The sequence below is a fragment of the Penicillium hispanicum genome, assembly GCF_028827665.1.
Source record: "Penicillium hispanicum strain IBT 35686 chromosome Unknown utg000001l_segment0_segment0, whole genome shotgun sequence".
Lineage (NCBI taxonomy): Eukaryota > Fungi > Ascomycota > Eurotiomycetes > Eurotiales > Aspergillaceae > Penicillium > Penicillium hispanicum.
Window position 1 is genome coordinate 347,935 of NW_026623193.1, and position 26,058 is coordinate 373,992.

At 52.0% G+C, this 26,058-nt stretch overlaps 10 protein-coding genes across 10 annotated transcripts; 7 read left to right on the forward strand and 3 right to left on the reverse strand.

Annotated features, from left to right (window-relative positions):
* Positions 1-2,595: 2,595 nt before the first annotated feature.
* On the forward strand, positions 2,596-4,931 carry N7459_000131 (alpha-L-arabinofuranosidase A; the record flags this gene model as incomplete). The annotated part of the gene is made up of 8 exons (XM_056939316.1): positions 2,596-2,748; positions 2,808-3,322; positions 3,419-3,502; positions 3,567-3,643; positions 3,697-3,729; positions 3,778-3,929; positions 3,996-4,484; positions 4,539-4,931. The coding sequence occupies 8 exons, from the start codon at positions 2,596-2,598 to the stop codon at positions 4,929-4,931; spliced, it is 1,896 nt and encodes a 631-aa protein (XP_056803596.1).
* Positions 4,932-5,416: 485 nt separating this feature from the next.
* On the forward strand, positions 5,417-10,134 carry N7459_000132 (TDT family transporter; the record flags this gene model as incomplete). Its single annotated transcript, XM_056939317.1, has 9 exons — positions 5,417-5,589; positions 6,073-6,441; positions 6,496-6,792; positions 6,843-7,128; positions 7,705-8,089; positions 8,177-8,196; positions 8,254-8,418; positions 8,622-9,476; positions 9,523-10,134. 9 exons carry the CDS (start codon positions 5,417-5,419, stop codon positions 10,132-10,134), a joined length of 3,162 nt encoding a protein of 1,053 aa, XP_056803597.1.
* A 215-nt stretch (positions 10,135-10,349) lies between these two features.
* Positions 10,350-10,708, reverse strand: N7459_000133 (uncharacterized protein; the record flags this gene model as incomplete). Its single annotated transcript, XM_056939318.1, has 3 exons — positions 10,350-10,380; positions 10,444-10,558; positions 10,612-10,708. 3 exons carry the CDS (start codon positions 10,706-10,708, stop codon positions 10,350-10,352), a joined length of 243 nt encoding a protein of 80 aa, XP_056803598.1.
* A 1,134-nt stretch (positions 10,709-11,842) lies between these two features.
* Positions 11,843-14,204, forward strand: N7459_000134 (Oxidoreductase 2OG-Fe(II) oxygenase family; the record flags this gene model as incomplete). Its single annotated transcript, XM_056939319.1, has 7 exons — positions 11,843-12,003; positions 12,057-12,459; positions 12,501-12,635; positions 12,693-12,899; positions 12,950-13,270; positions 13,323-13,391; positions 13,467-14,204. The coding sequence occupies 7 exons, from the start codon at positions 11,843-11,845 to the stop codon at positions 14,202-14,204; spliced, it is 2,034 nt and encodes a 677-aa protein (XP_056803599.1).
* Positions 14,205-14,489: 285 nt separating this feature from the next.
* N7459_000135 (alpha-N-acetylglucosaminidase) lies at positions 14,490-16,864 on the forward strand (the record flags this gene model as incomplete). The annotated part of the gene is made up of 3 exons (XM_056939320.1): positions 14,490-14,725; positions 14,781-14,929; positions 14,997-16,864. 3 exons carry the CDS (start codon positions 14,490-14,492, stop codon positions 16,862-16,864), a joined length of 2,253 nt encoding a protein of 750 aa, XP_056803600.1.
* A 275-nt stretch (positions 16,865-17,139) lies between these two features.
* Positions 17,140-19,069, forward strand: N7459_000136 (putative MFS multidrug transporter; the record flags this gene model as incomplete). The annotated part of the gene is made up of 6 exons (XM_056939321.1): positions 17,140-17,281; positions 17,343-17,437; positions 17,497-17,820; positions 17,878-18,033; positions 18,089-18,450; positions 18,523-19,069. 6 exons carry the CDS (start codon positions 17,140-17,142, stop codon positions 19,067-19,069), a joined length of 1,626 nt encoding a protein of 541 aa, XP_056803601.1.
* A 1,126-nt stretch (positions 19,070-20,195) lies between these two features.
* N7459_000137 (enolase) lies at positions 20,196-21,722 on the reverse strand (the record flags this gene model as incomplete). The annotated part of the gene is made up of 5 exons (XM_056939322.1): positions 20,196-20,442; positions 20,498-20,948; positions 21,006-21,240; positions 21,293-21,588; positions 21,641-21,722. 5 exons carry the CDS (start codon positions 21,720-21,722, stop codon positions 20,196-20,198), a joined length of 1,311 nt encoding a protein of 436 aa, XP_056803602.1.
* A 481-nt stretch (positions 21,723-22,203) lies between these two features.
* tfb5 (TFIIH complex subunit TFB5) lies at positions 22,204-22,571 on the forward strand (the record flags this gene model as incomplete). The annotated part of the gene is made up of 3 exons (XM_056939323.1): positions 22,204-22,222; positions 22,278-22,429; positions 22,524-22,571. 3 exons carry the CDS (start codon positions 22,204-22,206, stop codon positions 22,569-22,571), a joined length of 219 nt encoding a protein of 72 aa, XP_056803603.1.
* An 862-nt stretch (positions 22,572-23,433) lies between these two features.
* Positions 23,434-23,943, forward strand: N7459_000139 (Hsp20/alpha crystallin family protein; the record flags this gene model as incomplete). Its single annotated transcript, XM_056939324.1, has 1 exon — positions 23,434-23,943. The coding sequence occupies one exon, from the start codon at positions 23,434-23,436 to the stop codon at positions 23,941-23,943; it is 510 nt and encodes a 169-aa protein (XP_056803604.1).
* Positions 23,944-24,377: 434 nt separating this feature from the next.
* N7459_000140 (uncharacterized protein) lies at positions 24,378-25,452 on the reverse strand (the record flags this gene model as incomplete). The annotated part of the gene is made up of 2 exons (XM_056939325.1): positions 24,378-24,894; positions 24,950-25,452. The coding sequence occupies 2 exons, from the start codon at positions 25,450-25,452 to the stop codon at positions 24,378-24,380; spliced, it is 1,020 nt and encodes a 339-aa protein (XP_056803605.1).
* Between the last annotated feature and the right edge of the window lie 606 nt (positions 25,453-26,058).

The following is a 26,058-nucleotide window of genomic DNA, read 5'->3' on the forward strand; positions in this document are numbered from 1 at the left end:
CCCTTGATATCCTTCTTTGCCTGACTTAACAGTGGGTGTCAGATGTATATAGGCGGTCCATTTGCTAGTATCTAAACCCCCTTCGCCGCAGATAGGGACACTGGCGAAGACCCGATTGTCGGAGTCTAAGACAGCTGGAGATTATAGCACGCCGTTAGTCTTAGGTTTAAACCAGTCGGTGATATACCAGAGAATGTATCTACCTTCGCATGTCTTTCCGTCCTTCGAGTAACCCCAGGGAGCGGAGTAAGCAGGATTATCATGACTGCCGCAGCCCTCGTTATCGATAGACTGGATCACACACTCTTTATGATTTCCGGGGTTGAGCGTAGATTTGAGAGTACCCGCAGAGCCTAAGCCAGCGAAAAGGCTCATAGCGAGGATCGAGGTTTGCAAATTCATTTCGGCGCGTTGGTTTTGAATTAATTTCGACAAGGCGAAGGGAAGAGGGTATTATATATAGCTATGTATATATACCTTAAGTCTATCTAGGTATAGTTGTGACCCAGATGTAGTAAGTAATGCGATCCTGGACCAGATCCATCGGGCATAGGGAGACCGCAAAAAGGTCAGCATGCTGCTGTTGGACGTATCAGGCGCATACAATAACGTCTCCTATCGCCGGTTCCTGCATAATATCAAAACCGTGGAACTTGGCCACTCTGTGTCCTGGCCGGACGCAGCATACACACCAAGCTGCCGGGGTGAATGTCTGATCTGCATGATCAACATGCCCATTAATCATCCTTCGACCCCATGTGGATCCACTCCATCTGTTCCGTTCCATTCATTGCCTAGGTACCTACATCACTGTAGACATCGTCCCTGTCTGGCCAAGATATATTTTTGATCTGGGTCCTACCACCGGAGGACGCCTTGTCTGCGGGGATAAGACTGGGAGCATGACAATTTATACAGAGCCCACCGGTTACTCCATCGCATACTCTCACCTCCACGACCAGCAGCAAAGCACACACTTTTGGCACTTCTACTACGCCAACGAATCACCCAACACGCACACCCCAAAGCCCTTGAAGGCTCCGCCTTCTTGTGTCGTGATCTAAGGAGGTATAGGGATGTGGGAGTATCCAGGAGATATTATGAGAAAGGGTCTCTCATCTCCGATGGTGGTATGAGACTGTGCATTGAACACTAGGAGGTCGAGAGAGGCAATAGCTAGTATTGGCTGTATTGATCATGGCTGTTTTAATGATCATCTTCATCTTGTTCCATGCCGATCCTCCCGCCTATCATTGTGACTGTATACATATGCTATATATAACCCCGACAAAACGACACTCTTCCCACCTGCCCGGTTGTTGCCTTGTAGCCTGAGGCCCTTGGTGTGTACATGAGTTTCCCTCACCGATCCAGAACCACTCCCTCCAGGGACAATTACTCTGTGCAGAGTACATGCAGCGGTATCAGTACCGCACAGATTACATTCCCCTTCCAGGAGGTGAAGTATCTTTACAATTTCTGACTGCGCAACTGCATTTCTGACCGAGAGATAGGACCAAGCTTATCATTGTCCCAACATTCACCCGTATCTGCATGCTAGGTAGGCGGGGACACATCGCGAACTTCCATGTCAATGCATGGAATTGGACTCGAAGTGGCCTTGGGCCATGGTCCCAGCAGTCGAATTTCACACAAACGCTCTCTAACACTTTGTGGTCTGGGGTTTGCACGTTCAATGACGCATCCTGTAGTATCAATCCTGAGAACTTCCTCCACATCCCCAGCCCCATCCTGGCATGCAAACACAGCCTATCAGCGATCAATGCTATGCATGTTGCAACGCTACATCTTCCATGCCACTCTCAGGTCTCAGGTCCGAGCGGCATCGTCCGACCTACGCCGATCCAAGGGAACATCAAGGGGTTGTTCTGCGGAAACCCCGCCAATTCCACGGCGGTTCCGCCGGGCTTTTGCCCGACTTGCTGCCCCAAACATGCGACCAAGAACGATCTGCACTGCGAGAGCTGAAAAAGGCATGGTCACATCTGCATGACGTTCTTCAAAAACCATCCGAGAATGCTAGGCACAGTTGGAATTGATGATTTCTGATTTATAGACACCTGTGGCCACCGCAACATGACATAGCTTGCCGCGGCTGTAAAGGGTGCGTGAGCCGATCAGCCACAGTGGCCCAATTGTCAACGAGCGTGGGGGTTCTTTCAGGCGACTTATTGGGGAAAATAATCCTTGCATTCTTGGCTTGGAATCCGAACAAAATGGCCGAGGTTTGGCCGTGAGATCCATACACAACGTGCAATATAACTAGTCGATGAGCCGGCCAAAACTTGAATCCATCACATCTCCACCCGTCATTGCCAATCCTCGGTTAGAATATACTATTGACTCTGTTCTGCGGGGTAAAGGATCCCCCAGCGCCGTTCGCATTGTTAAGACATCAGGCTCGGTTGAATAGCATGTAGCGAGGTCTGGAAGTGAGTTACCACTACTATGAGTGGCAGATGCGAGAATCTCTGTCGGTTAAATACAAGATCCAGGAATATAAGAAGGACGCCGTGGTAGCCAGACATGAACTAGAATCATCAAAGCACTTGATTTCTCTCGCTAGCTGGAGAGATGTTCTTCGCTCAAGCGCCCTCCCTGAAATCGGGCCTCAGAGCCTTCTCGCTGTGCTCGATATTCGCGCAGAACGCATATGCAGTGTCGCTCGAAGTGAAAACCAGTGGGGGAAATTCCTCTAGCTCTATTCTCTATGGCTTCATGTTCGAGGTGAGTATAGCACGAAAGTCCACCGCACCTTTGCGACTTCCTCTAATTTAGCGGTGCAGGACATCAATCACTCCGGTGATGGAGGCATTTATGGCCAGCTGCTGCAAAACAACGGCTTGCAAGGCTCGGATCCGAATCTAACCGCGTGGGCTTCCGTCGGTGATGCGACAATTGCCGTTGACTCGGAGAACCCTCTTTCCTCTGCGATTCCACACTCTCTGCGATTAGATGTCCCGAAAGGTGCCACCGGCTCCGTGGGAGTGACCAATACAGGCTACTGGGGAATCCCCGTCGACGGCAGTGAGTTCCAAACGTATTTCTGGATCAAGGGAGATTTGTCCAGCAATATCACTGCTCGGCTGGTCGGCAATGGAACGGGAACGGAATATGCGTCGACTTCGATTCCGATTACCTCCACCAGTGACAACTTCACCTACATAGATGCCTCGTTCGCAACCACCAAAGCACCAGATGGGAATGTTTATTATGAGCTCAGCCTGGATGGGGAATCAGTTGCCGGCTCATCGTTGTATTTTGGTCTGATCCAACTCTTCCCGACGACCTACAAGAACCGGTTAGTGATTCTGAAGTCTGTCTTCAACCGAAAAGGAGTTTCCAAGATCACTACCTGACATACTCTTTGCTGCCCACTTACTGAATAAACAATCAGGTACAATGGTCTTCAGCCACGCATCGCCAATGTCCTAGAGGCCGTCAAAGGCTCTTTCCTTCGATTCCCTGGCGGAAACAATTTGTGCGTCCATCTTATTTGAAATAAAAGCACCACACTAGAATAATACCACTAAGCCTTTTGATAGGGAAGGTGACTCTCCAGCTGACCGCTGGAAGTGGAACGAAACAATTGGGCCGGTGGAGGACCGACCTGGACGTGAGGGTAAGAGACCACACATGCAGTATTGTTCAAAGAGGCTTACTTTGGATTCTCAGGAGATTGGACCTACTACAACACGGATGGTCTTGGTAGGTGACTCCTACGCAAAACCCATAGCTGTCACTAATTTATTCAAGGACTCGCTGAATATTTCTACTGGTGTGAGGATATGGGACTTGAAGCAGTATTGGGGGTTTGGGATGGCTTTTCGTTGGAATCAGGCGGCGGCACCCCGATCACTGGAGACGCTCTCACCCCCTACATCAACGATGTCCTGAACGAGCTAGAGGTAAGAGGTGTCTTAGCACGGTCTTGTGCATCGACTACTGGCAATTCGATGCTAAATGAAATCCAGTACATTCTCGGTGACACCAGTACAACCTACGGTGCCTTGCGAGCTTCACACGGCCAGTCTGATCCGTGGCCCCTTACCATGGTGGAAATTGGAAACGAGGACCATCTGGGAGGCGGCTGTGACAGCTATCCAGACCGCTTCAGTGCATTCTATGATGCTATTCACGCGGCTTATCCCGATCTCACCATTATAGCCAGTACTGCCGAGTCGTCGTGTCTCCCGAGCTCCATTCCGAATGGTACCTGGCTGGATTACCACGACTACAATAGCCCCGATGGGCTCGTCGGACAGTTCGACTACTTCGACAATCTTGACCGAGCTACCCCTTACTTCATTGGAGAGTATGCTCAGACTGGAGCTGACATCCCCATAATGCAAGGATCTGTTGCAGAGGCAGTGTTCATGATTGGCTTCGAGCGTAATAGTGATCTGGTCAAGATGGCGTCCTATGCGCCGCTACTCCAGCTGGTCAACTCTACGCAGTGGACGGTAAGATCCAAGTCTCGGATTTGGCACCCTCGTACTGACTGATCAAATCCATAGCCGAACTTGATCCCATTCACACAGAGTCCTGATGTGGTTGTCGAGACCAGCAGTTATTTCGTTCAGCAAATGTTCTCCACGAATCGAGGCGATACTATCAAAGAGGTGACCAGTGACGCGGCATTTGGGCCCGTCTACTGGGTTGCATCGAGTACCAGCAACAACTACTTTGTCAAGCTGGCCAACTATGGCAGTGATGTCCAGGATGTCAGTGTCGCCATCTCGGGAATGACAACTGCCAAGTTGACGGTCGTTGGCGACAATGACCCCAATGCGTCGAATACCGACACGGAGACTCCGATTACCCCGGTTGATTCGACACTGAGCACCTCTAACGGCACGTTCACCTTCACCTTGCCTGCATGGTCCGTTGCTGTGCTGGCTGCTAGTTGAGATTGGTCATTCCAGGATATGCTACTTCAGTCAATCCTTCATTACTAGCTAGCATCATATTCTGCACTTTTTGTGATCATGAAATGAGTTTTTCAAAAGCAGATCCAAAGACACACCCACTTATGTTGCTCCTTCTATGGATACAAGCCAAACAACTGCCGCTGATTAGGTACGGAATGCGCGGTAAAGTCGCTTTGTATTCATCGTACAGGCTATCAGGCTTTTCCACTGCTGCCAGTAATATCCAATCACTGCCCATCTCATTCTCAATCATCATGACCTCCAACATGACTTCTTACCGGCCGAATCGGTGAGTCTTGACTTTTCTCTCATTGACTCGAAAAGCCAGGGACAAATGGCTTCAATCTGCTAGGCTGCCCTCTCTGCCCCATATGGCGCGACCAGGCTGCTGGTCAGTTATCGCACTCCCTATCAAAAGCCATCGATATACATAACTGGGAATTCTCTCACTTAGTTCGTAACATATGTTACACCCCATGGAGTGGAGCAAGCACGGTATCCGAGCCAACAGTATCTCGCCAGCTTCTGTGCGGACGGCCATGACCTTCTACGTCGAGAAGGCGCCCGACTGGAACCTGAAGATGCAGTACCACGGCGGGATGCCTCGCCTGGCCGATCCTCGAGAACTAGGTGGTGCGTATGTATACCTGCTGAGGCGCAGCCTCGGACACGACGGGCATCGACATTCCGATCGCGGGTATCGTGGGCGCGTGGTAAACAATATTAAATGGAAGGAATGCAGGTCTCATTGCGTGCGTTTTGATTTTCATCTCTTTCGTTGATATATCGATGTGTTGGGCTCGTCCTGGGAAGGATCCCTTTGAGAGTAGGTGGATGTTAAAGAGACGGGTTTATCTTTCCGAGGAAATCGGCGACATCCGCGCACTCGGCCGACTGGCCTCAGGCTGCCGGTGCGCGACTGAGTCGACCGTCTGGACAAATTCTCCTCTTCCAACACTTTAATCACCCTCAATCTTCAAATGTCCAAACCAACGGAGGTTGCTGCGTCCAGAGGGCCAGCCAAGTACAATGCCGGTTGGCGACGAGTGGTCCGCCACTTCAGTCCATCGTATGCAGCCTTCCATCCATTACTCGCTTCTCCACTAATACGGAACAACAGATGGTTCGCTGTCACCATGGGCACGGGGATTGTCGCCGTGCTGATGAACTCGGTGCCATTCTATACCCCTGTGCTGTACTATCTCTCAATCGCGTTCTTCTTACTGAACGTGCTGATCTTCTCACTGGCCTTCATCACCTCGTTTCTGCGATACGCACTGTATCCCGAGATATGGCGCGTTATGATCCAAGACCCGACCAACTCACTCTTTCTCGCGACGATGCCAATGGGCTTTGCAACGCTGATTGAGATGTGGGTATTCATCTGTGTCCCACGCTGGGGACCATGGGCCACTTCCTTCGTGTGGGTTTTGTGGATGGTGGACGTGATCGCCGCGGCATCTGTTACTCTCTCGCTATCATTCATTTTGTCAGTTTCCCACGCAAAGCATGACACTCTGTGAAACTAACCGAATCCTACCAGAATATCACAGCGACACATCACCTCGCTCGATCGAATCACTGCGCTCCAGCTATTACCTATTGCAGCGACTATCGTCGCCGCGGGCGTAGGTGCCGAGGTTGCTCACATCTTACCCAATCGACAGCATGCGTTGGGAACTCTCCTGGTGTCCTTCATTCTGTGGGGGATGGGTACTCCGCTGGCAATGGCAGTGTTGGTGATCTACTACCAGCGACTAGCCGTTCATAAACTACCACCCCGGGAGGCGATCGTAAGCTGCTTCTTACCCCTGGGCCCTCTTGGGTTTGGTGGCTTCGGGTAAGCAAGATCAAGGCCCTCCGCAAAATACCTCCTCTAACGAGCCACAGCATCATTTTTATTGGAAAAGTAGCTCGGGAGCTCCTAAAGGGTTCAGACATCCTGGACCCGGTTGCGGGCTCCGTGGCTTATGTTCTTGGCGCCTTCATATCCCTGCTTATGTGGAGCTTTGGTTTGATCTGGCTTGTTTTCGCACTGGCAACAGTTCTCCACAGTTCCCCATTTCCCTTCAATATGGGTTGGTGGGGATTCACATTTCCGCTGGGTGTTTACGCAGCCAACACTATCCAGCTGGGAGTGGAGTTTGATTCGATTTTCTTCAAAGTTTTCGGCACAGTATGTTTCGTCGCAGACCCCATACATGGCTCTTCATTAACGAAAAGATGTTCAGGTTCTGAGCGCTGCCGTTCTACTCCTATGGGCCCTCGTTGTGTCGCGAACGGCGTTAGGAGCCTGGCGCGGCACGCTATTCTACGCGCCATGCCTCCAAAATCTGACGTTCAAGGAGAGCCAAGGCGATGATACTCAACACCGAGCTTAAATCTCTTATTTGCCATGTACATTCTCATGCAGTATATCTATCTTCACACAATGCAGTTAGCGATATGCAGGGTTCCCATCTGACCCGCCCTCAGCCAACCGGCGTCCGAAAGGCCTCATTCCTGGCTTCATGGCAATTGTTACCGACGGGAGCTACACAGCCATTGGTGCCAATTTGGGTAAAGAGAGGCGAGGAAAATCGCCAATGCCCCGTCATACTGGGAGTTACATGTACTGTCAGCCTCGCTTCTCGACGACGTCTACAGGAGTTGTCCTTTCGCCAAATTCTCCTTTCTGAAGTCTTAGAATTCAGCATGGTGAGACACTCTCATTTATATCTATCTTCGACTATCCGACTCATGATGTGTCTAGGACGAGAGCGAGTACGGGTTTCCGTTTTTGCAGGAGGTATACACTCCCCGGGAAGCTCACAAGCTCGAGTATGAACTTCACCTCACTGTTACCCTTTCCGACTATCGTCCAGAACCAATCTACCCTCTATCCAGTTTTGTATTTGTTCATGGACTCAATCCCCGCGGTCGAAATGACCATCCTTTCGAGACATGGACGCACTCGAACGGGAAGTTCTGGCCTAGGGATCTCCTTGCAGAGGACATCCCATACGCCAGAGTCTTCGTCTACGGTTATAACTCAAGCATCACACACCCACAAACCATGTCGACTGCCAGCATCAAAGATCATGCGAATACGCTGTTGAATCTGTTGGATATGGAGCGCAGCCCTCAAATGGGAAATGGTGGTCCACATGCATGAATGATACCCGTGCTCGTTGGCCTCAAGCTTTCTATGCCGCCTAAGGTCATATTTATCGGACAAAGTCTAGGTGGACTAGTGATTAAGCAGGTACGATCCTTTTCCCTCTTGATTTCATAGTCTGCTCATAATGTCTTTACGGTGCAGGCACTTCTCAATGCCAAGGAAGACCCGAGGTACAATTCCATTCGCAGCTCTACTTCAGGGCTGGTTTTCTTTGGAACGCCTCATCGAGGAGCAAAGGCAGTGGAGCTGGGGAAGATTGCTGCACGAGTGGCACGTATTGTCTCCAAGGGCGGTGCCAGTAATGACGTTTTCGACAGCCTTGAGCATAACTCGCTCCTCACGCGACAGATGACCGATTGATTCCGATACCAACTCGAGGACTACCGTGTCGTCAGCTTTATTGAAGGGAAGGAAGTGCAACTCGGAGGGATTGGACCGGCGTCAGTTAGCCATGTCAGTGATCGTCATGCTCGACAAAGCATTTCCCTCATAAATACTGATTTGTATAGTTGGTGGTCGACGAGGAATCCGCCGTTCTTGGTCTGTCCGGTCTACGCGAAACACAACTCAAGCTTGACGGGGACCATTCGCAGATGTGCAAAGTTAGTTCTCGGGGCCCAATGTATCGTCTCATCTCAGGCAATATCAAGCAGCTGGTCGATCAAGCACTGCTATCCCAGCAGGGGTTTGTCCCGCCAGGAACGCCCCATTTTACGGCCGGGACAACGCCGCCACCAGTACCCCCACGCATGTACTCCAACAGCAGCACACCCTATGCACCTCCAGGGCGACCAACGACATCTGGGAAACGCATCTTTGGTACCCTCTTCACTGCGCTAGACAATGACCCCCGATCAATCAAGTCTACCGAGTTGAAAAACCGTGGAAAGTTCGAAGAAGTGCGGGGAGTCGAATACGAAGTCTTCCAAGAGAACCTACACACACTCGGTGCCGACCATATTAGCACCCTTTCGGCCGGTTATAACTTGGCCGAGGTGGAGATGGAAGCAGGCTATCTACTCAAAGCAACGGAGTGGGGGCAATGGGTGTCCGACAACGCCCAGCGAGTGTTTGGTACTCGGCACGCACTCTCCATGAAGACCGAGAGTTTAATGGCCGAGCTGCTGGTGCAAAAGGGCAAATACCAGGAGGCGGAATCCGTCTGCGCCAACGTTCTCGCTCGTCAGCAAATGAACATCGGCGAAGACCATCTCGATACTCTGCAGACCCGCTGCCGACTGGGAATGGCCTACAACGGCCTCAACCGTCGGGAAAACGCCATCATGACCGCCGAGAAGCTTATCCACAGTCTCACACGCCTGCTGGGCGAGAGTCACATCCGCGTCTTCGAGGCCTTGATGGGCGTGTTCCAATATGTGGTGTATCATCCATCAACCTGACAAGCCGCAGCTTGTGGCATACCTCCCGCCTGAGGCTCAACAGGCAGTTGAAACAATCCCGCGCGTGCATCAAGAGCTTCAGACGTCTCTGGGCCTCACTCACCCCCTCCCCGTCCGCGGGTTCGCACTGTACGGTCGAGCGTTGATCCGCGCATCCCAACCCATCGAAGCCTCCGAGACGCTGCGCCGTGGCCTCGCAGTTGCGGAGGAAGAATTCGGCCCCGAGCACCCTCTCACTATAAGCATCGTGGGAAACATCGGCGTGATGTACACCTTACAAAGGTCGCAGACCATCAACTTCACGCGCACCGGCCCGCCGTCCGAGGCGTTTCCATGGTTGCTGCGGTATCTGGATTGGGTCGCGCGTCGCAAGGGCGAGGATAATCCCGAGACGCAGGACACGGTGGAAATGCTCGGTAATCTGCACTTCGCTGCCAGAGAGTACGAGCCCGCTCAGAAGTACTTTGAGCGGGCCATGGCGTCGTTCCGCGGGACAAGCTCGCCCGTGGCGCAGCACATCAATAACCATCTCCAGCTTTGTCGGGTGAACACGATGTGGACGACCCGCCGTGGTGGAGCGTCGGGAATTGGGAGTATCCTGTCCTCGCTGCAGCGCTTTTAGGGGGTCGCAAGTCAGATCGGTGAAGACTATATATGACTGCGTAGGTCTTGTGTTGTTTAGGAGGTATGAATTGTATTTCACTACCGACGTGGGCATGTATTGACGGATGGTCTACTTATTGCCCACGGGATATTATATACTCATCAACTATTAACCGTGGTCATCGGGTCATTCATGTAGCGAAAGTAGCACTGCTAGCATTTTCGGGCCAAGATTTAGTTGGAGAACTTCTCCGGGACCTTCTTGCTGTTGATGAGAATGCGGTTAGCCAGACACAGAAAAGTCGTTCGGAATGCAGGGAATTCTTACCCAGTAGCCTTCTCGAACTGCTCGCGGGCACCGTCGGTGATCTTCTCGTTGGTGGAGCGCATCTTGGCGGGGTCAATCTTGCCGCCGCCGAACTTTTTCTCGACAGCCTCGAGGCCTGCAGGAGACTGGTGTTAGTAGCCTGTTTCACTTTGCAGTGCCCAAACTCACCCTTGTCGAGGTAGTCTTGCTGCTGGCCGCCAGCGGAGGAGCCGGAGTCCTTGCTACCACCGCCGAGCTTGGAAGCGAGACCAGAGAGCTTGTCCATGGTTGAAGAAACGGAAGATGTCTTGAACAAACAGATTATGTGGATTGAAAGGATGTGAAGGGGGTGTAAAACTAATGGGGAAAAGGGATCCCCCTCTTTATAGTAGGGTAGGAAGACCGTCCATGTAGCATCTCGGGCCCTCCGGATGGTCTCATTCGCTGCTGGTATCGTCATTGTCGCGCTCGGGGAGGCCGCAATGGGAGGTTGCCCCACGAAGGCCTCTGTTATCGCGCTCTATGGACCGGTCATAGCCACTAGTGCGCGGGGATCTGAGATCATCGACGCCGATCTGATTTCGCCTGCGCCTCTTGGCGCCTGGCGGAGTGGTGACGTCATGCCAAGCCAGCCCTCAGGCAGCAATATATGTATGCCTCAGGTGTCAATACGGACTGGTGGAGCATCGGTTCAATAGTTTACCCGATTCCAAGTTCTCGGGAGCCCAAACTGGGTAGTTGACAGGTTCCAAGAGAGCGCTGGAGTTTCTTGCGGGAAATTCTCCAAACATTCCCTCGCATTCGAGACAAATTTTCGAGCAATGGTTAGTAAGGACTAATTCATGGCCCGTATCAACAATTTCTCATTCAGGAGTTCCTAGAGAAAGAAAGGAAACATGAGAAGATTCTAGACAAGTGATACTCCAACCGGAATCAGGAGGGGCACGACTATATCCGGAGGTGTCGGACTTCAGATATTTAGTTTTTACAGTAATCCCCTGTTAAGGTCAAATAATCCAGGCTGTCGAAAGTATTCGATTTAAAGGAGATTGATCTTATAGCGGTTCTTGGCAGAAATCCATATTGTAGAGTATTCATAATATCCATATCGCATGATCTATACAGGCTTTATCCTGATACAGGCATCCCAAGGGCTTGTTGCAGCAGGGATGTCAAGAAGCACTCAATACCTTTTCTCAACAGCTACTACTCGTGTATCTACCTATGTGAACATATACATAGACATGTATATCTGTTGATATTTTTCAGAAATCAATAATCGAATTCCGAAGTAAAGAGGTTCGAGGGGTTGAGCATGTCGCACACTGGAATAACTTCACCTTCTGGACCACCCACGCCCGAGAGCTAAACAGCCCCCGCGTCAGCCCCTCGTTCCACTTCCCCCCCAGCAACAATCACCATGGCGCGTATCTTCGACCGAATCTTTCCCTTGCGATCCCAGGATGTTCAGGTGACGGGATTCTTTAAACGGGGGACTTCGCCATCAGGGTCTCGACCGTTGGTAGTATTCATCCACGGTGGAGGTGCCACTGCAGCGTATTTCGACAACGCTAGCTACTCGTACGCCGTTCTCCAAAGCATCAGACACTTCCGCCTTTCCTAACCCTTGCCAGATATCCCGCAATGCTCAGTGAGCGAGGATACGGCGTCCTCAACGTTCAGCGCGCCGGCTACGGCGATAACCCTCTGCCAACCACTCCAACTCCGATCGTGGACTCCCTTCCCGTCATCACCGACCTCATCACGCAGGTCTACCAATCGCAGGCTGGCAGTCGAGGCGGCGTGATTCTCGTCGGACATTCCCTCGGGGCCGCTATTGCGCTCGCCATCGCAGCCCAATCAGAGCTCCCGTTTCCCCTTCGCGGCGTGAGCGCCATGGGCGTCCTGCCCACTCTGCGAAAAGATCTTGTGCTGCCGGACCCCGATCCAACTCCGGACGAGCCACGACTTTCTCTCCGTGACGTGCACCTGGATGCGACTAGCTTTCTGGGACCGTGGGAGTTTATTGATGAGGCGGTATTCACTGCGGAGGTTCTGACAACGGCTTTTGAACCAAGTTGGTGCTGTGCGAAACCATTGAAGCCGGAGCCTTTGCTGACTCGTCCGACCTAGTTCTGCGGTCAGAAGTCAAAGAGTTCACAGGATCTGAATGGTACCACAGACTCGTGGATGAGATCTTTCCAGCTATCCAAGTATCATTCTCTCGGCCGCGGTTCGGCATCTGCGAAATCGAGCACTAACCTGGGCAGGTTCCTGTGCAATATCTCGCTGCCGAATACGAATTGATCTGGAAAGGCCTTGAGCAGGCCCGCCCTTTATTCGATCAATTTGCGAAGCTATTTACCTCGTCACCAAGCGTTGAAGCCAAGCTTCTCGCAGGCGGTGGCCACGACTTCGAGTTCAGCAAGAACGCGTCTCAACTTCACAAGCTCCGATTACAGTTTATCTCCAGAATGGTGACTCAATCACTCCCGCCAATAATCGTCACAAATATCTGACCTTTTAGTCTGAAAACACGCCTTCTTCCTCGGCCTTTACATCAATTCCGGTGCTGGACTTCTCCCAGGTCTTGTTGCCATCGACGAAGCCTTTGTTCCTCGCCCACCTTCGAGACGCACTGGTCAATGTTGGGTTCTTCTACCTCCAGAACCCCCCAGTTTCTACCGAGGTGCAAGATGCGTTTGCAAAAAAAGCATTGGAGCTTTTCGAATTGCCGCTAGAGCAGAAACTACAGATCGAAATGGTGAACAGCCCTCACTTTCTCGGTTATTCTAGGCTTGGAGCAGAGATTACTGCTCAGAAGCAGGACCATCGGGAGCAGTTTGATGTATGATCTGTCGCCTTCTCAGTCTTGAAATATGCGCTCACATTCCAACTAGTTTGCAACCGAGTTGCCGGCACCAGGTCCCGAAGAGCCATTGTACAGAAACGTTTATGGTCCTAACCAGGTGGGATCTCACCAATACCTCTCTTCTTGTCGTTTCTTTTCTGAATTTGTACGTTCTGACTTCTGTTCCCTTCAGTGGCCGGACGAGGAAGCACTCCCGGGATTCCGTCAAGCTTTCGAACAGTATTTGGCCGACGTGAGTCGTCTAGCTACCACATTCACATCTCTCATCGCAGAAGCGCTCGACCTTCCGCCGACCGCGTTAGACGAAGCCTTCGACAACCCCCAGCAACACAAGCTGAAATTGATCAAATATCCCGCGCCACCGACGGGCAGCAAGAATGAGGCTGACTTCCAAGGAGTCGGCCCCCACAAAGATTCGGGCTTCCTTACATATCTCCTGCAGGCAACACCGCACCGTGGCCTAGAGGTACAGAATAAGGCCGGAGAATGGATTGCTGCCCCGCCAATCCCAGATACCTTCGTTGTCAACATCGGGCGAGCGCTGGAAGCATTGACTGGCGGAATCTGCACCGCAACGACTCATCGCGTGAATCTCCGACCTGAAAATTTCATGGACGCCGATGGTCAATCGCTCGGTCCGCGCTTTTCTCTGCCCGTCTTTCAGGGTGTGAGCCTCGACCTCTCCGCCGACAAGATCTCCCTAGTCATCCCGGATCATATTCGGGATTTAGTAAAAGACGCCAAGGTGAAATCCGATGCGGAAGCGACGTTTAATTCCATGTTCCAGACCTGCATTGGTGAGGGCACCTTCGTCGCGCGGGTGACTAGCCATCAAGACGTCGGTCAGCGATGGTATCCGGATGTCCTAGCCAAAGCGCTGAAGGGTCAGCGAGATTTTGGGGCTGGGTGATCACTTCTGCATGATGTGCCCGATAAGCAAAAGACATGTCTCAGCTGCTACCAATGCAGAGAAGCAGAAGCAAAAAGCGGTACTCAGCCAGCTTGGCGCGCGTAGGATTGGACAGTTGCAGCGCGGCGGTGCGTGCGGGGACTGCAGGGCTGGGATGCAACATTTTTGCCTCGTATTCCTGTAGGGTTCGGCTTACGGACAGCTATATATATCGTATTTGGTTGATATAATCTCACGCTGTCTATGTGATTTTCTTGACACTTCTTCCTGCTGCACCTGTTCACTATGAGGTGGACCAAAACGTTGCTTTGGCTGTGCACCGCTTCCGCTGCTGCTAGTCAGGCCACCAATGGGATTTACAACCTTCTCAAACGCCGAATTCCGGAGCATGTCGACTCGTTCAGCTTTACCTTGGATCCCAGTTTTACCAGCGGCGAGGGCTATGATCACTTTATTGTGCAAAATGCGTCCAATGGGACAATTCATGTGCACGGGAGCTCGCTGAGTGCGTTGTTGACAGGGTATGATCTGCAAAATCCCCGACTCTTGATGCTGAGCTTCTAACTGCCTCCGTAGCGTGCACCGTTACTTGACAGATGTGGCGCAGGTCGGGATTTGGTGGTTCATAGGCAGTCGCCTGGACCAAGTGCCTGCTGAGTTGCCGGCTGTTCCTGCTCCAATTAACAGTTCCAGCACGGTCCGTTGGCGATACCACTTTAATACTGGTAGGGAATTTCCAGACTTGCAGTATGACCGAGAACAATTTCCTCTCAGGTTACTGATGGGTAGCAGTGACCTTCTCGTATACCTCGGCATTCTGGGATTGGGAAGACTGGGAGTTGCAACTAGACTGGCTTGCTCTTCGCGGCGTGAACCTTCCCCTCGCCTGGGTTGGTCAAGAAAAGATCTTGATCGATGTCTTCCATGAGATCGGCCTGACAGATGCGGAAATTGCCACGTTCCTGACTGGCCCGGCCTTTCAGGCATGGAATCATCTTGGGAACATTCAAGGGACCTGGGGCGGGGACTTGCCCCAAACGTGGATTGACCAGCAATTCGATCTGCAAAAGAAGATTATTGCTCGGATGGTGGAGCTAGGCATGACCCCCGTCCTTCCTGCTTTCACTGGATTTGTTCCTGAAAACATCACTCGGGTCATGCCCAATGCAAGCGTTGTCCGAGGATCCAGCTGGGGTAACTTCCCCATCCGATATACGAACGATTCATTCCTAGAGCCTTTTGACGACCATTTTGCGCAACTACAAGCGAGCTTCATTCACAAGCAGCAGGTTGCCTACGGCAATGTAACCAACATCTACACGCTCGACCAATACAATGAGAACGACCCATATTCGGGCGATCCAGACTATCTCCGCAATATCACCCACACTACCTGGAAAAGTCTCAAACAAGCCGATCCCAACGCCATCTGGATGATGCAGGGTTGGCTATTCTATGCCAGCTCCGCCTTCTGGACCGACGAGCGGATTGAGGCATTCTTTTCCGGTGTCGAAGTCGACAGCGACATGCTGATCCTGGATCTCTTTTCAGAGTCGATGCCGCAATGGCGCCGCACGAACTCCTACTACGGCAAGCCATGGCTATGGTGCCAACTCCACGATTTCGGAGGTGAAATGGGCTTTTATGGACAAATCATGAATATCACACAAAATGCGTCCGATGCACGGATCGAGTCACCGTCCTTGGTGGGATACGGACTGACCCCAGAGGGCCAGGAGGGTAATGAGCTCATGTATGACTTGCTACTTGATCAGGCCTGGTCTCCCACACCGATAAGCACTGCACACTACGTTCGTGACTGGGTGGCCAGTCGATATACAGTTCCCAGCACTATCCCCGACGGCCTGTATGATGCGTGGGACCTTTTGCGGACGACAGTCTACAATAATACGAACTCAGTCACCACTGCTGTTGTGAAGTCAATCTTCGAGTTGCGACCTGATATCACAGGGCTCGCCAATGCCACTGGATTTATGAGTACAAAGCTCATGTACAATCCGTCTGTCATGGTCCAGGCGTGGCAATTAATGTACAATGCATCGAGCTCCGCGCCGGGTCTATGGAGCGACCCAGCCTATCGGCATGACATGGTTGATGTGACACGACAAGTCATGGCGAACGCATTCATTACGATCTATACCGATCTCATCACCGCGTACAATCAGCCGGGCTCAGGGACAGGAAGCATAAGAAAGCAGGGGAACACAATCACACAGTTCCTCATGGATCTGGACAGCGTGCTCCTTACAAGCAAGAGTTTCCGACTCTCGACCTGGATTGACGCCGCGCGAACTTGGGGTCAAGGCGACAAATCCACAGCATTCCTGGAGTACGAGGCTCGCAACCAGATTACTTTGTGGGGACCGTCCGGCCAGATCACCGACTATGCCTCGAAACAGTGGGCCGGCCTAGTATCGTCGTACTATGTGCCCCGATGGCGTCTGTTCGTGGAATACCTCAACTCGACCCCGGTCACTTCCTATAACAGCACCGAGCTGCAGGCAAAGATATTGGACTTTGAGCTTCAGTGGCAGACGCAGACATGGTCGCAGCCGGAGCCTTCCGGCGAAGCGATCGATCTGAAAAAGGTATTAGAGCGCGTGCAAAGTCAGTGGCCAGACGTGTTTGGAATCCTGTAATCTGGTGTTAGAGAATCTCCCACCAACTATGGCAATCACATTGCTCCGTGAATGGACATCGGACTGAGTTGCATGGCGCACACAGCGAGGCGATCGCGCAGTTGCAGTGGAGCTCCCCGCCTCAACGGGCGTAACGGTCTTATCACGCAAGTATTATCCCCGGGGGGCCCGACGCTATCAATGATTAGAAATGCACCCGCCCAGTTTCGATTGCAGGCCTTCGCTGCAATGCGCTGCTATCGTCCTTTCCGTACCCTCTTTCACCCCCCTTGATCATGGCTGAGCACGATACATCGCCCTCGGAGCGTACACCGCTCGTCGAGAGGCCAAACGCCGAAAATGAGCCGGCCATCACCGTAAGCCTCGCGAGAGGAATGGCCATTATTGGCCTGATGCTCCTCTTCATCTTCATCCAGGGTGTGCTCCCCTCATGACCGCCGCCATCTGTCCGCGCCAAGCTGATGCACGCGGTGTCTAGCAACGAACATGTCCATGATGACCACGGCCCAATCCGACATCGCGGCCGACCTGGATGCCTTCGCAGAAGCGACGTGGTTCACGTCCGCATATATCGTATGACCACCAGCGGGATACATAGCTCGAAAGACAAATAATCTTCTAACTGGTCGAAGATCGCTATGTCCAGCGCCACTCCATTGGCCGGCCGACTCTCGGCGATCTTTACCGCGCGCCTATACATCGTCTTCTCGACCACCGTCGTGGCCATCGGCTTGTTTATCACTGCATCCGCCTCGACTCTCGGAGTCTTCCTGCTCGGTCGCGCCGTGGCGGGATTTGGCAGCGGCGGAACCATGACGACTTCCATCATCTTGGTGCTCGAGTTCGCAACACCGAAACGGCGCGGACTATGTATTGGGATGATGAACGCCGGGTACACCACCGGTCTGGCCCTGGGCGCTGTAATCGCTGGACTATTGACGCCGACACTGGGATGGGTGCGCTTGAATTATGCCCCTCCTTGCAGGCCTGGTCACTGACCATTCTTCTTCCAGCGCTTCATCTTCTGGATCCAAGCCCCGCTGGCGCTGGTTCTTGGCCCGTTGCTATTCCTTGCCATCCCCCCGCCGCCAGAGGAGGCGAGCCCGTTGAAAGACCAGTCGTTGCGACAGAGTCTCGCTCGCATCGACTACGCAGGCGCGGTCACATTGGTACGATCGAATTATGCCCGGCGGTTCTTTCCAGTGACGCCGCTAACCAAGCCAGACTCTCGCCGTCGTCCTGCTCCTATCCAGCCTCGCCTCCGCGGAAATTCTGATCTGGCCCATTCCCATCTCCGCGCTGTTCTTCGTCCTCTTCGTCTTCATTGAGTCCCGGTGGGCACAGGAGCCCGTCATCCCGGTCCGACTGCTCCGCACCCGCAGCATCCTGCTGACATGCCTCGCGGGCTCGGGCTTGATGATGGCCCGCTGGGCCGTGCTGTTCTTCACACCGGTATACGCCATCGCCGTGCGTGGATGGTCTCCCGCCGAGGCGGGCCTGATTCTGATACCCACGAATGCCGGGTTTGGAAGCGGCGGGCTGCTGGTCGGGTGGCTGCACATCCGCAAGGCAGGCAGCTATTATGCGTAAGTCATCCCATACGGGGTCTCCACATGCGCCGCGATTGCGCGGCCGAGCCAATACTGACATGCATCCAGATCCTGCCTGGTGATCTTCTTGCTCTTCGCACTGGCCACGGCAGCGCTGTCAGTCCTGTCCACGCCCGAATCTCCGACGGCCCTATACCTGGTTGCTACCTTCTCGAACGGGCTGTTCGCGGGCGCTTTGATGAACTACACCCTGTCCCACCTGCTGCATCTGACCAGCCCCCGAGTGCACTACATTGTGAGCTCGTTGTTGGCCATGGCTCGGAGCATTGCCGCTAGCTTTGGCGCCGCTGCGGGTGGTGGGCTCTTCACTCGCATCCTCAAGGGATCCTTGGAGATGGGATTCAGTCAGCACGGGCTTCCTCCCAAGCCAGATTTGGTTCGGACATTGCTCGGCAGTCCCGTTACGGTCAGTCGCTTGACTGGGATTGAGCGGTTGGTGGCGAGCCAGAGCTACCAGCATGCCATCCAGACGCTGTTCCTGCTGGGTAGCTTGGCGGCGGTTGGTACTCTCGTGCTCCAGGCGGGAACTGGATGGACGCCTGAGGTCGAGAATAAACGACAAGAAGAGTGGGATGTCGTGGAGGAAACTAATTAGAGGCCATGGACAGCGTTGCAGGGAATTGGGAAGCATGATGCATGATGCTATACTTGCATGAGAACTCGAGAATGCACCACAGAAGCTACCATTGGATTTCAAACCCAAGAGCATTGACACATGCCTTTAGATTTCCCTCAGAATGTAGGTATATGTTTCATGGAGACACCCCGTGGACATCAACATCCATGGCCTGGACCGAGGGTCGTCAGCACTGGTGTTTTCCCGCTGGGGCTTGTCTTTATTCATCACCGGGACAAGAGGCAAACAATGACACAGGGAGTAATGTGTCCAAAGAGCACCTTGGAATGATTTTCGCGCCCACAGATTTCCGACTCCACTTTCCCTTCATGGGTATAAAAAATGGAGAGGGAAATTCGCTGGCACAAAGAGAGAAGCCACTGAGGTATCTTCCCAATGAACCCAAACCACCTGCACATCCCGATTCTCTGCCCCGTCGGCTTTTCAAGTTGCCAGTCCATCTTCCAGCAGTCAGGTGAGGGGCTTCCAACGGAAGGTCACACGGGCCACCATCCGAAGGACTGGGAGTTTGAAAGGAGACATGCCCAAGGGAAGCAGAGAACGGAGAATGAGCAAGCGATGAAAGGACAGCACAGATGTACTGTCAAAGAGCCCTCCGAGTATCCTCAAGATCAGGAAACCAACAGACCCACAAGGAGACCCCCGAGTCCCCCAAATTGCCAACCGCATGCACCCTTCCAGGCCATGCAATGATCCCATAAGCAACGGGACCTTACCACAAAGTGGCTGCAGATCCTCTGATGTGTTTTATACTCCACATTCAACATCATGTGAGAGTGACTGTCATTGTCGGCTGAAAAGGGAATGGGATCAACAACTTGGGGGAGGTTGTGGGTGGAGAGAAAAAGTGAGAAGAGAGAGAGGTGGAGGGAACAAGGCGATATTTATACCTGGGGGAATGAGACACATAAAGTCACATGCCGAGGTGATTGGCCGCGAGTGCATAGTAACTGATTGCCTGTTTGGGAAGGCGCGACAGTGTCACGGCTGCCGCCTGATATATCAGGCTGTCCAGATTTGTTTGCGCAGCTTGATTGATCTCGACTAGACACTCCTTGATTCTTTCTCTTCTAATAGACCCAGACTACAGATGGAATGCCCTTCGAAAGTTGTTTCCAGCATACACGAACTCCTCTCCCCGGGCCAATAGAGTTTCCTCGATCTCCATCAACCGGTTATACTTTGCAACTCTCTCTCCCCGACAGGGCGCACCGGATTTGATATGACCAGTCCGCAGCCCGACGACTAAATCCGCAATGAAGTCATCTGTGGTTTCACCAGAGCGATGGGACACAAATACGCCCCATCCATAACTGTGAGCCAGATTTGCTCTGTCTTTTGTCAGCAAATAGATACGACTTTACGGTGCCAGTGAGAACCACTCACGCTTCTATGGCTTCTGAAACAGTCCCGATCTGGTTGATCTTCAGCAGCATTGAATCACAGGCTTTCCTTTCATACGCTTCTTGCACAAATTTTGTGTTCGTCACCAACAGATCATCCCCGACCAATTCCACTGCGCAGTTTCGGTGGAACTCCGTCCAGCTGTCCCAATCATTCTCCGCAAATGGATCTTCGAGCAAAACGATCGGATACTCTTGAAGAAGTGAATGGTACAGATCCATCAGCTGCTTTGGGCTGTGAACGTTCGACTTGTCATCCTTGAATCCCAGATTGTAACCCCCGTCCTTGTAAAATTCGCTGGAAGCAGGATCAATGGCAAACTTGATTTTGCCCTCATATCCTGCATCAGAAACTGCCTGGACGAGCAGGTCAAGAGCCTCATGTGGCTGGGAAATCGGGGGCGCAAAACCTCCTTCATCTCCGATACCGATGGCTAGATGGCAGGTTAGTGCATTCGACGAAACGTCAGTAGATTGAATGTCAGACTGACCGGAGGCTCCAAATTGCTTGGTAACAACTTTCTTGAGCTGCTGGTACACTTCACTTGCCATGCGCACCGCCTCGGAAACACAACTAGCCCCGACTGGCGCGATCATCATCTCCTGAAATGCTAGCTTGTTGCCGGAATGCACGCCACCGTTGACGATGTTGAAGAAGGGAACCGGCAAGACATATGGTTCCTTGGCGCCGGATTCACGTCGAAGGAATTCGTACAGCTGGATACCCTGCATTTATTAAATCTGTATCAAATCTCTGTGCCATGCATGTCTATCTCACCGAGTGGGTAGCACCAGCTCGTGCACATGCCATACTGACGCCCAGAATGGCATTGGCACCTAGGTTGGCTTTGTTGTCTGACCCGTCCAAAGTGTTCAGTAATTGGTCAATTTTCTTCTGATCCAGGCCCACGCGAAGTCCACTCTTGATGAGATTTGGTGCGATGATCTTTTCGACGTTGGAAATGGCCTGTCCAACCTCTTTACCGCCATACTTTGATGGGTCACCGTCGCGAAGCTCAACAGCTTCATTGGCTCCGGTGGAAGCCCCAGAAGGCACCGAGGCATAGAATTCACCTGTGTCGGTAAATATCAGTCATTGGCATCGCTAATCCGTGGAGTCTGTCACCTTGCTGGGTGGTTAGATTAACCTGGATCGTAGGGTTTCCCCTCGAATCCAACCTCTGGGCTGCTTTGACAGTTTTAATCATCTTGGTGGTTGATCAGATATAAGCTGAAGAATTTTCAGATCAATATCAGACAGGTGAAAGCAACAAAGGAGTCTCCGGTACTTCACTGCACTCGATATTGATTAGGCTACTTTAGTTATCTATGTAACTCTGCAGACTAACCTCATCATGACATCAGGCCTGGGAATGTATAACTGCCGGTATCCAGGATACTTACTAGATGCATAAAGTGAGTTTGGGAAGTACACGATTATTCGATTTTGAGTAGCATTATTAGTAAGGTTTCATTCTACTAGATCGACTTGAAATCCGTGAATATTTACTTTCATTCATCTCTGCTGGGATATTAGTAGAACAGAGTGATCAATCCATATGCACGCCCAAAAGGGATAATATTGATGCCTTGGTGCCTGGATCAGCGAACACCGCTTCGAAACATCATCGCTTCTCCCTGCATCCCTCCCAATTGCTTTCAGCCCCTACAACTTCTACCTCAGCCATAATGCCACGTGCCGTCCGAGGTAAGCATAATGTTCATCCGTTGTTAAGGCCGCCGTGCTTACCTCGCGATTCCAGGTCTTCTCATCGAATGCGATCCCTCGATCAAGTCCATGATTCTCAAATACGACGAGGAGCGACACGACTACATCGTGGAGGACCTGGATGATGAGAACCACCTGGTCATTAAGGAGAGCCAGCTCCAGAACTTGAAGATCCGTCTGGACCAGGTACGTTCTTTCACGATCGGAGTTGCGCATCTGCTGCTGCGCGCATGGCATTCGCCGTGGTATAGCCATACACCCCCCTGACTCACGAATGCAGGACCTCGATGAGAAGATCATGCAGCTTGATGAGTCGGAATCCGAATAGAGTGATCGTGTCCTCGAACCCTTCTGCTCCCCGACCCACCGGCCTCTCGTGCTTTCGCAACCCGTCTCCTTTGACACCCGGTATCTGGCAAAGCGAGTCGGGGCGTCTCAGTGGGAGATCAGCTCTATCCCCATCGGCATCAGTCTCACATTATCAAGAAGCCGACCGTGCCGAATGCCGTACATATCACAATAATTACGACGATTCTGCGCTGGCCTGGCAACTAGTGCTTCCCTGCCATCTAAGTGGTCAGGCAGACAGACTAGTGCTCACCTGGAGAGCCACAACCTATTACAGGACACCAGATGATTCTCCTGTTGGACGAGGCAGGTTACAAAGAGCAGTTGGTCAACTCAAGTAGAGTGTGGATGCTGGGCAGAGCACAATCCACTGCTGTGTATCTGCTTAGCTATCATTAACTCAGGTAATCCGGAAATTGACAGGGAATATCCTGGAAGATTCGCTGCTCTTGTGTCATCGCATGATCATGATCTACCGCTGTAATCATACCACGATTTCTGGATGCTTCCCCGGATTATACCCGTCACGTGACCATCGAAGCGTGGAGAAGCATCCAGCCGTGGCGAGAAACTGCGATATACGCCTAGAAGTGTCACGCAATAATGAGAGGCAACAATCATCGTCTGGAGTCTTCTAGAGAAGGGAGCATGGTCTCACATAGCTTTGTTTGTGGAACTTACCGGTCACTCCCCTCACTGATATAAAACCCCCCTCAACCACCTGTCTTCCCTCCTCCATCTTTCAACCATTCGCACTCATCAACCATCTTCCAAAACTTCCAAGCTTCATCTTTATCATACCACACCTTTCTCAAGCTTATCTTACTACCGCAACCAACATCATGTCTCTCTTCCGCCCTGGCCCTGGCTTCCCCTCTCTGGCGCTCTACGACAATGTCCTTCGCGAGCTGATGGACTATGATAACCACCGCACCCAGCGCCACCACCAGCCCGCTCTGCGCAGCTTCGTCCCTCGCTTCGACTCTCGCGAGGGCGACAACGCCTACCACCTGGATGGCGAGCTGCCCGGCATCGCTCAGAAGGACATCGACATCGAATTCTCCGACCCCCAGACCCTGGTCGTGAAGGGTCGCGTCGAGCGCGAATACCACACCAACCCCGAGGCTGAATCCGAGGGTGACAACACCCAGACCGACAATGACGCCAAGGAGAAGACCGCCAAGCACCACTACTGGGCCTCCGAGCGCTCTGTCGGCGAGTTCTCTCGCACCTTCACCTTCGCCAACCGCGTCGACCAGGACGCTGTCAAGGCCACCCTGAAGAACGGCATCCTCTCCATCGTCGTTCCGAAGGTTACTTCGGCCGGCACCAAGAAGATTACTATCGAGTAGATCATGGTCCCGCATTGATCCACCGATCGCCAATCGCCGATCTTCGCTGTCTTCACGCCTGACGCGCACGAGCTACGACTTGAATTTTGCTTTTCTTCTTCGCATTTGCTGCTTCATGGGCTGCATGGTTCTGGGATTTTTCAACGGGGTTTCACAACATGTACTTTAAGGACAACTCAATAATTGAAATTGCAACACTGCTATCGCTGTTCAATCATGTCTGGTCGTAGAATACGAGTTGGTGGCCATCGCTTGGACTCGGCTCTTATCCTCTCCTTACTGGGTCAATTTACCGACATAGAAATATGAAAGAAGCGGACGTAGTCAAGTATTCTCTCTTCTGGTCCAGGAAAATCAAATCGGTAAAATTATAGATTATCGAACAGAAAGATATATCAGATCAACTGCTGAGGTTGAACGCTGGCTCATTGTGATCAACTCATGCCAAAACACTGGAATATCCAGCGCTGAGACCAGATCGTCTCTGTGAGCTCCCACTCAGCTTGACCGGGCATCGATTCTCTGGACTTCTGGAACTGTTCACGCCAGTTCCACGGAACACAAAGCTGCAGTTGAGTCCACTCGCACCTTTTTGCAAGTCTATCAAATTGCGCTAGAAACATTTTTATGCTCTCAGAAAGCATTTCCATGCTATGCTCGTTGGGATTTTCGGCGAAAGCCTCCCACGGCGGCATCTTCAGTTCCAAGCGTAAACGGTGCACACCGTGGAAGGTCACTCCAAACAAATCGACAAATGCGACAAATGCAGCCATCCAGTCTGCTTCATCGTTCCTAGCACCAATAAAACCAGCCGGGAAAGAGATATCCATGGACGTGATCAAAGAGGCACAGCGTGGGGATAATAGCCTTGACATCAGAAAAGGCGTGTCCATGGCCCTGTTCATCGCAAAGACATTTGTCGTGTAAAGGACTTCCAACGCCTCTTCGTAACTGCAAGATGGTATAAGCCACTGGGTGGATATTCGGAGAATAGGAAGTGACTCACCCGATTTGGCAGACCCTCAGCCACTCCACGCCATTGATTTTCGGACTTTTCTTCTTTAAATCCGCCTCATCGGTCCAGTCCCAACAGTGGTCAAAAAGAGCGTCTTCGGGGAAGTCGTTCGAATGGTCACAGACAGAATGCCACCAATCCCATCGAGGTCCCCCCTGTTTGGGCTGTGGCCTGAATGGCGATGGCTCTTTCCAGATATATCGAATGTGCACTCGCCGATCACCCATGAGCTCAAGGTAGATCATCCTCCTGATCTCGGCAGGTAGCCGGAAGAAATGACATTGGTCTTGCGGGTTGCGTTTCCGAGCGCCAATCATGCGAAGGCGCTCTTCTGGCGGCGGGATTGGAAGCTTCCACCGATTGAATATATCGCCATTGATCTCACAGGTGGAATCAGCAATTCCGATAGCATTGGGAGACCATTCTTTGATTTTGAATTTAGGGGGTGGTTCTTTCCTGCGCTTGAATATTTTGGCAAGAAGCTTTGGTGCCATGACGATGTGTGGTGAGAATGATGGCAGCGGGGAGCACGAAGGTCAACAAGGCGTGCTAAAGGGTCATTGGCAAATGAGAGATCGCCATCCTATCTTTCGAGTCGCCCCACCTGAATCTCTACTATAGAATAATAAATTGAAATATCGCGACTATAATTCTCTCTATTTAGATCCGTATACTGATCATAAAGTTCGTCTATCTAGGTTTCTAGTCTTACTATTCCTACTTACATGCCGCCCGGGTGAGAATAGGGTGAGTGCCGCTGCACCGTCGCAGCCATAGGAGCGAGATGAGTGAATAATAGGCAGGGGTAGCGTGGCTGATCCCTAGTCCGCGAGCCTTGCATCGGAACGGATTTGCTGATAGCGGGGATCCAGCCGACCACCGACGAAGCGATATTGCGCTCATCTAAGTGGCATACCTCATAGTAACGAAGTATTGTGGATTCTCCTCCTCTCTATTTTGATTTTCAGCCAGTCCTAAAAAGGCTTTGGGTGTAATGGACTGCTTCCTACAAGCTCCCCATGTTCGGTATATTTCACGAGTCATTGTGGGTAAGTCGGCAAGTATCCTGCAGCGAAATTTCTAAAAGGGGTCATTTTAGT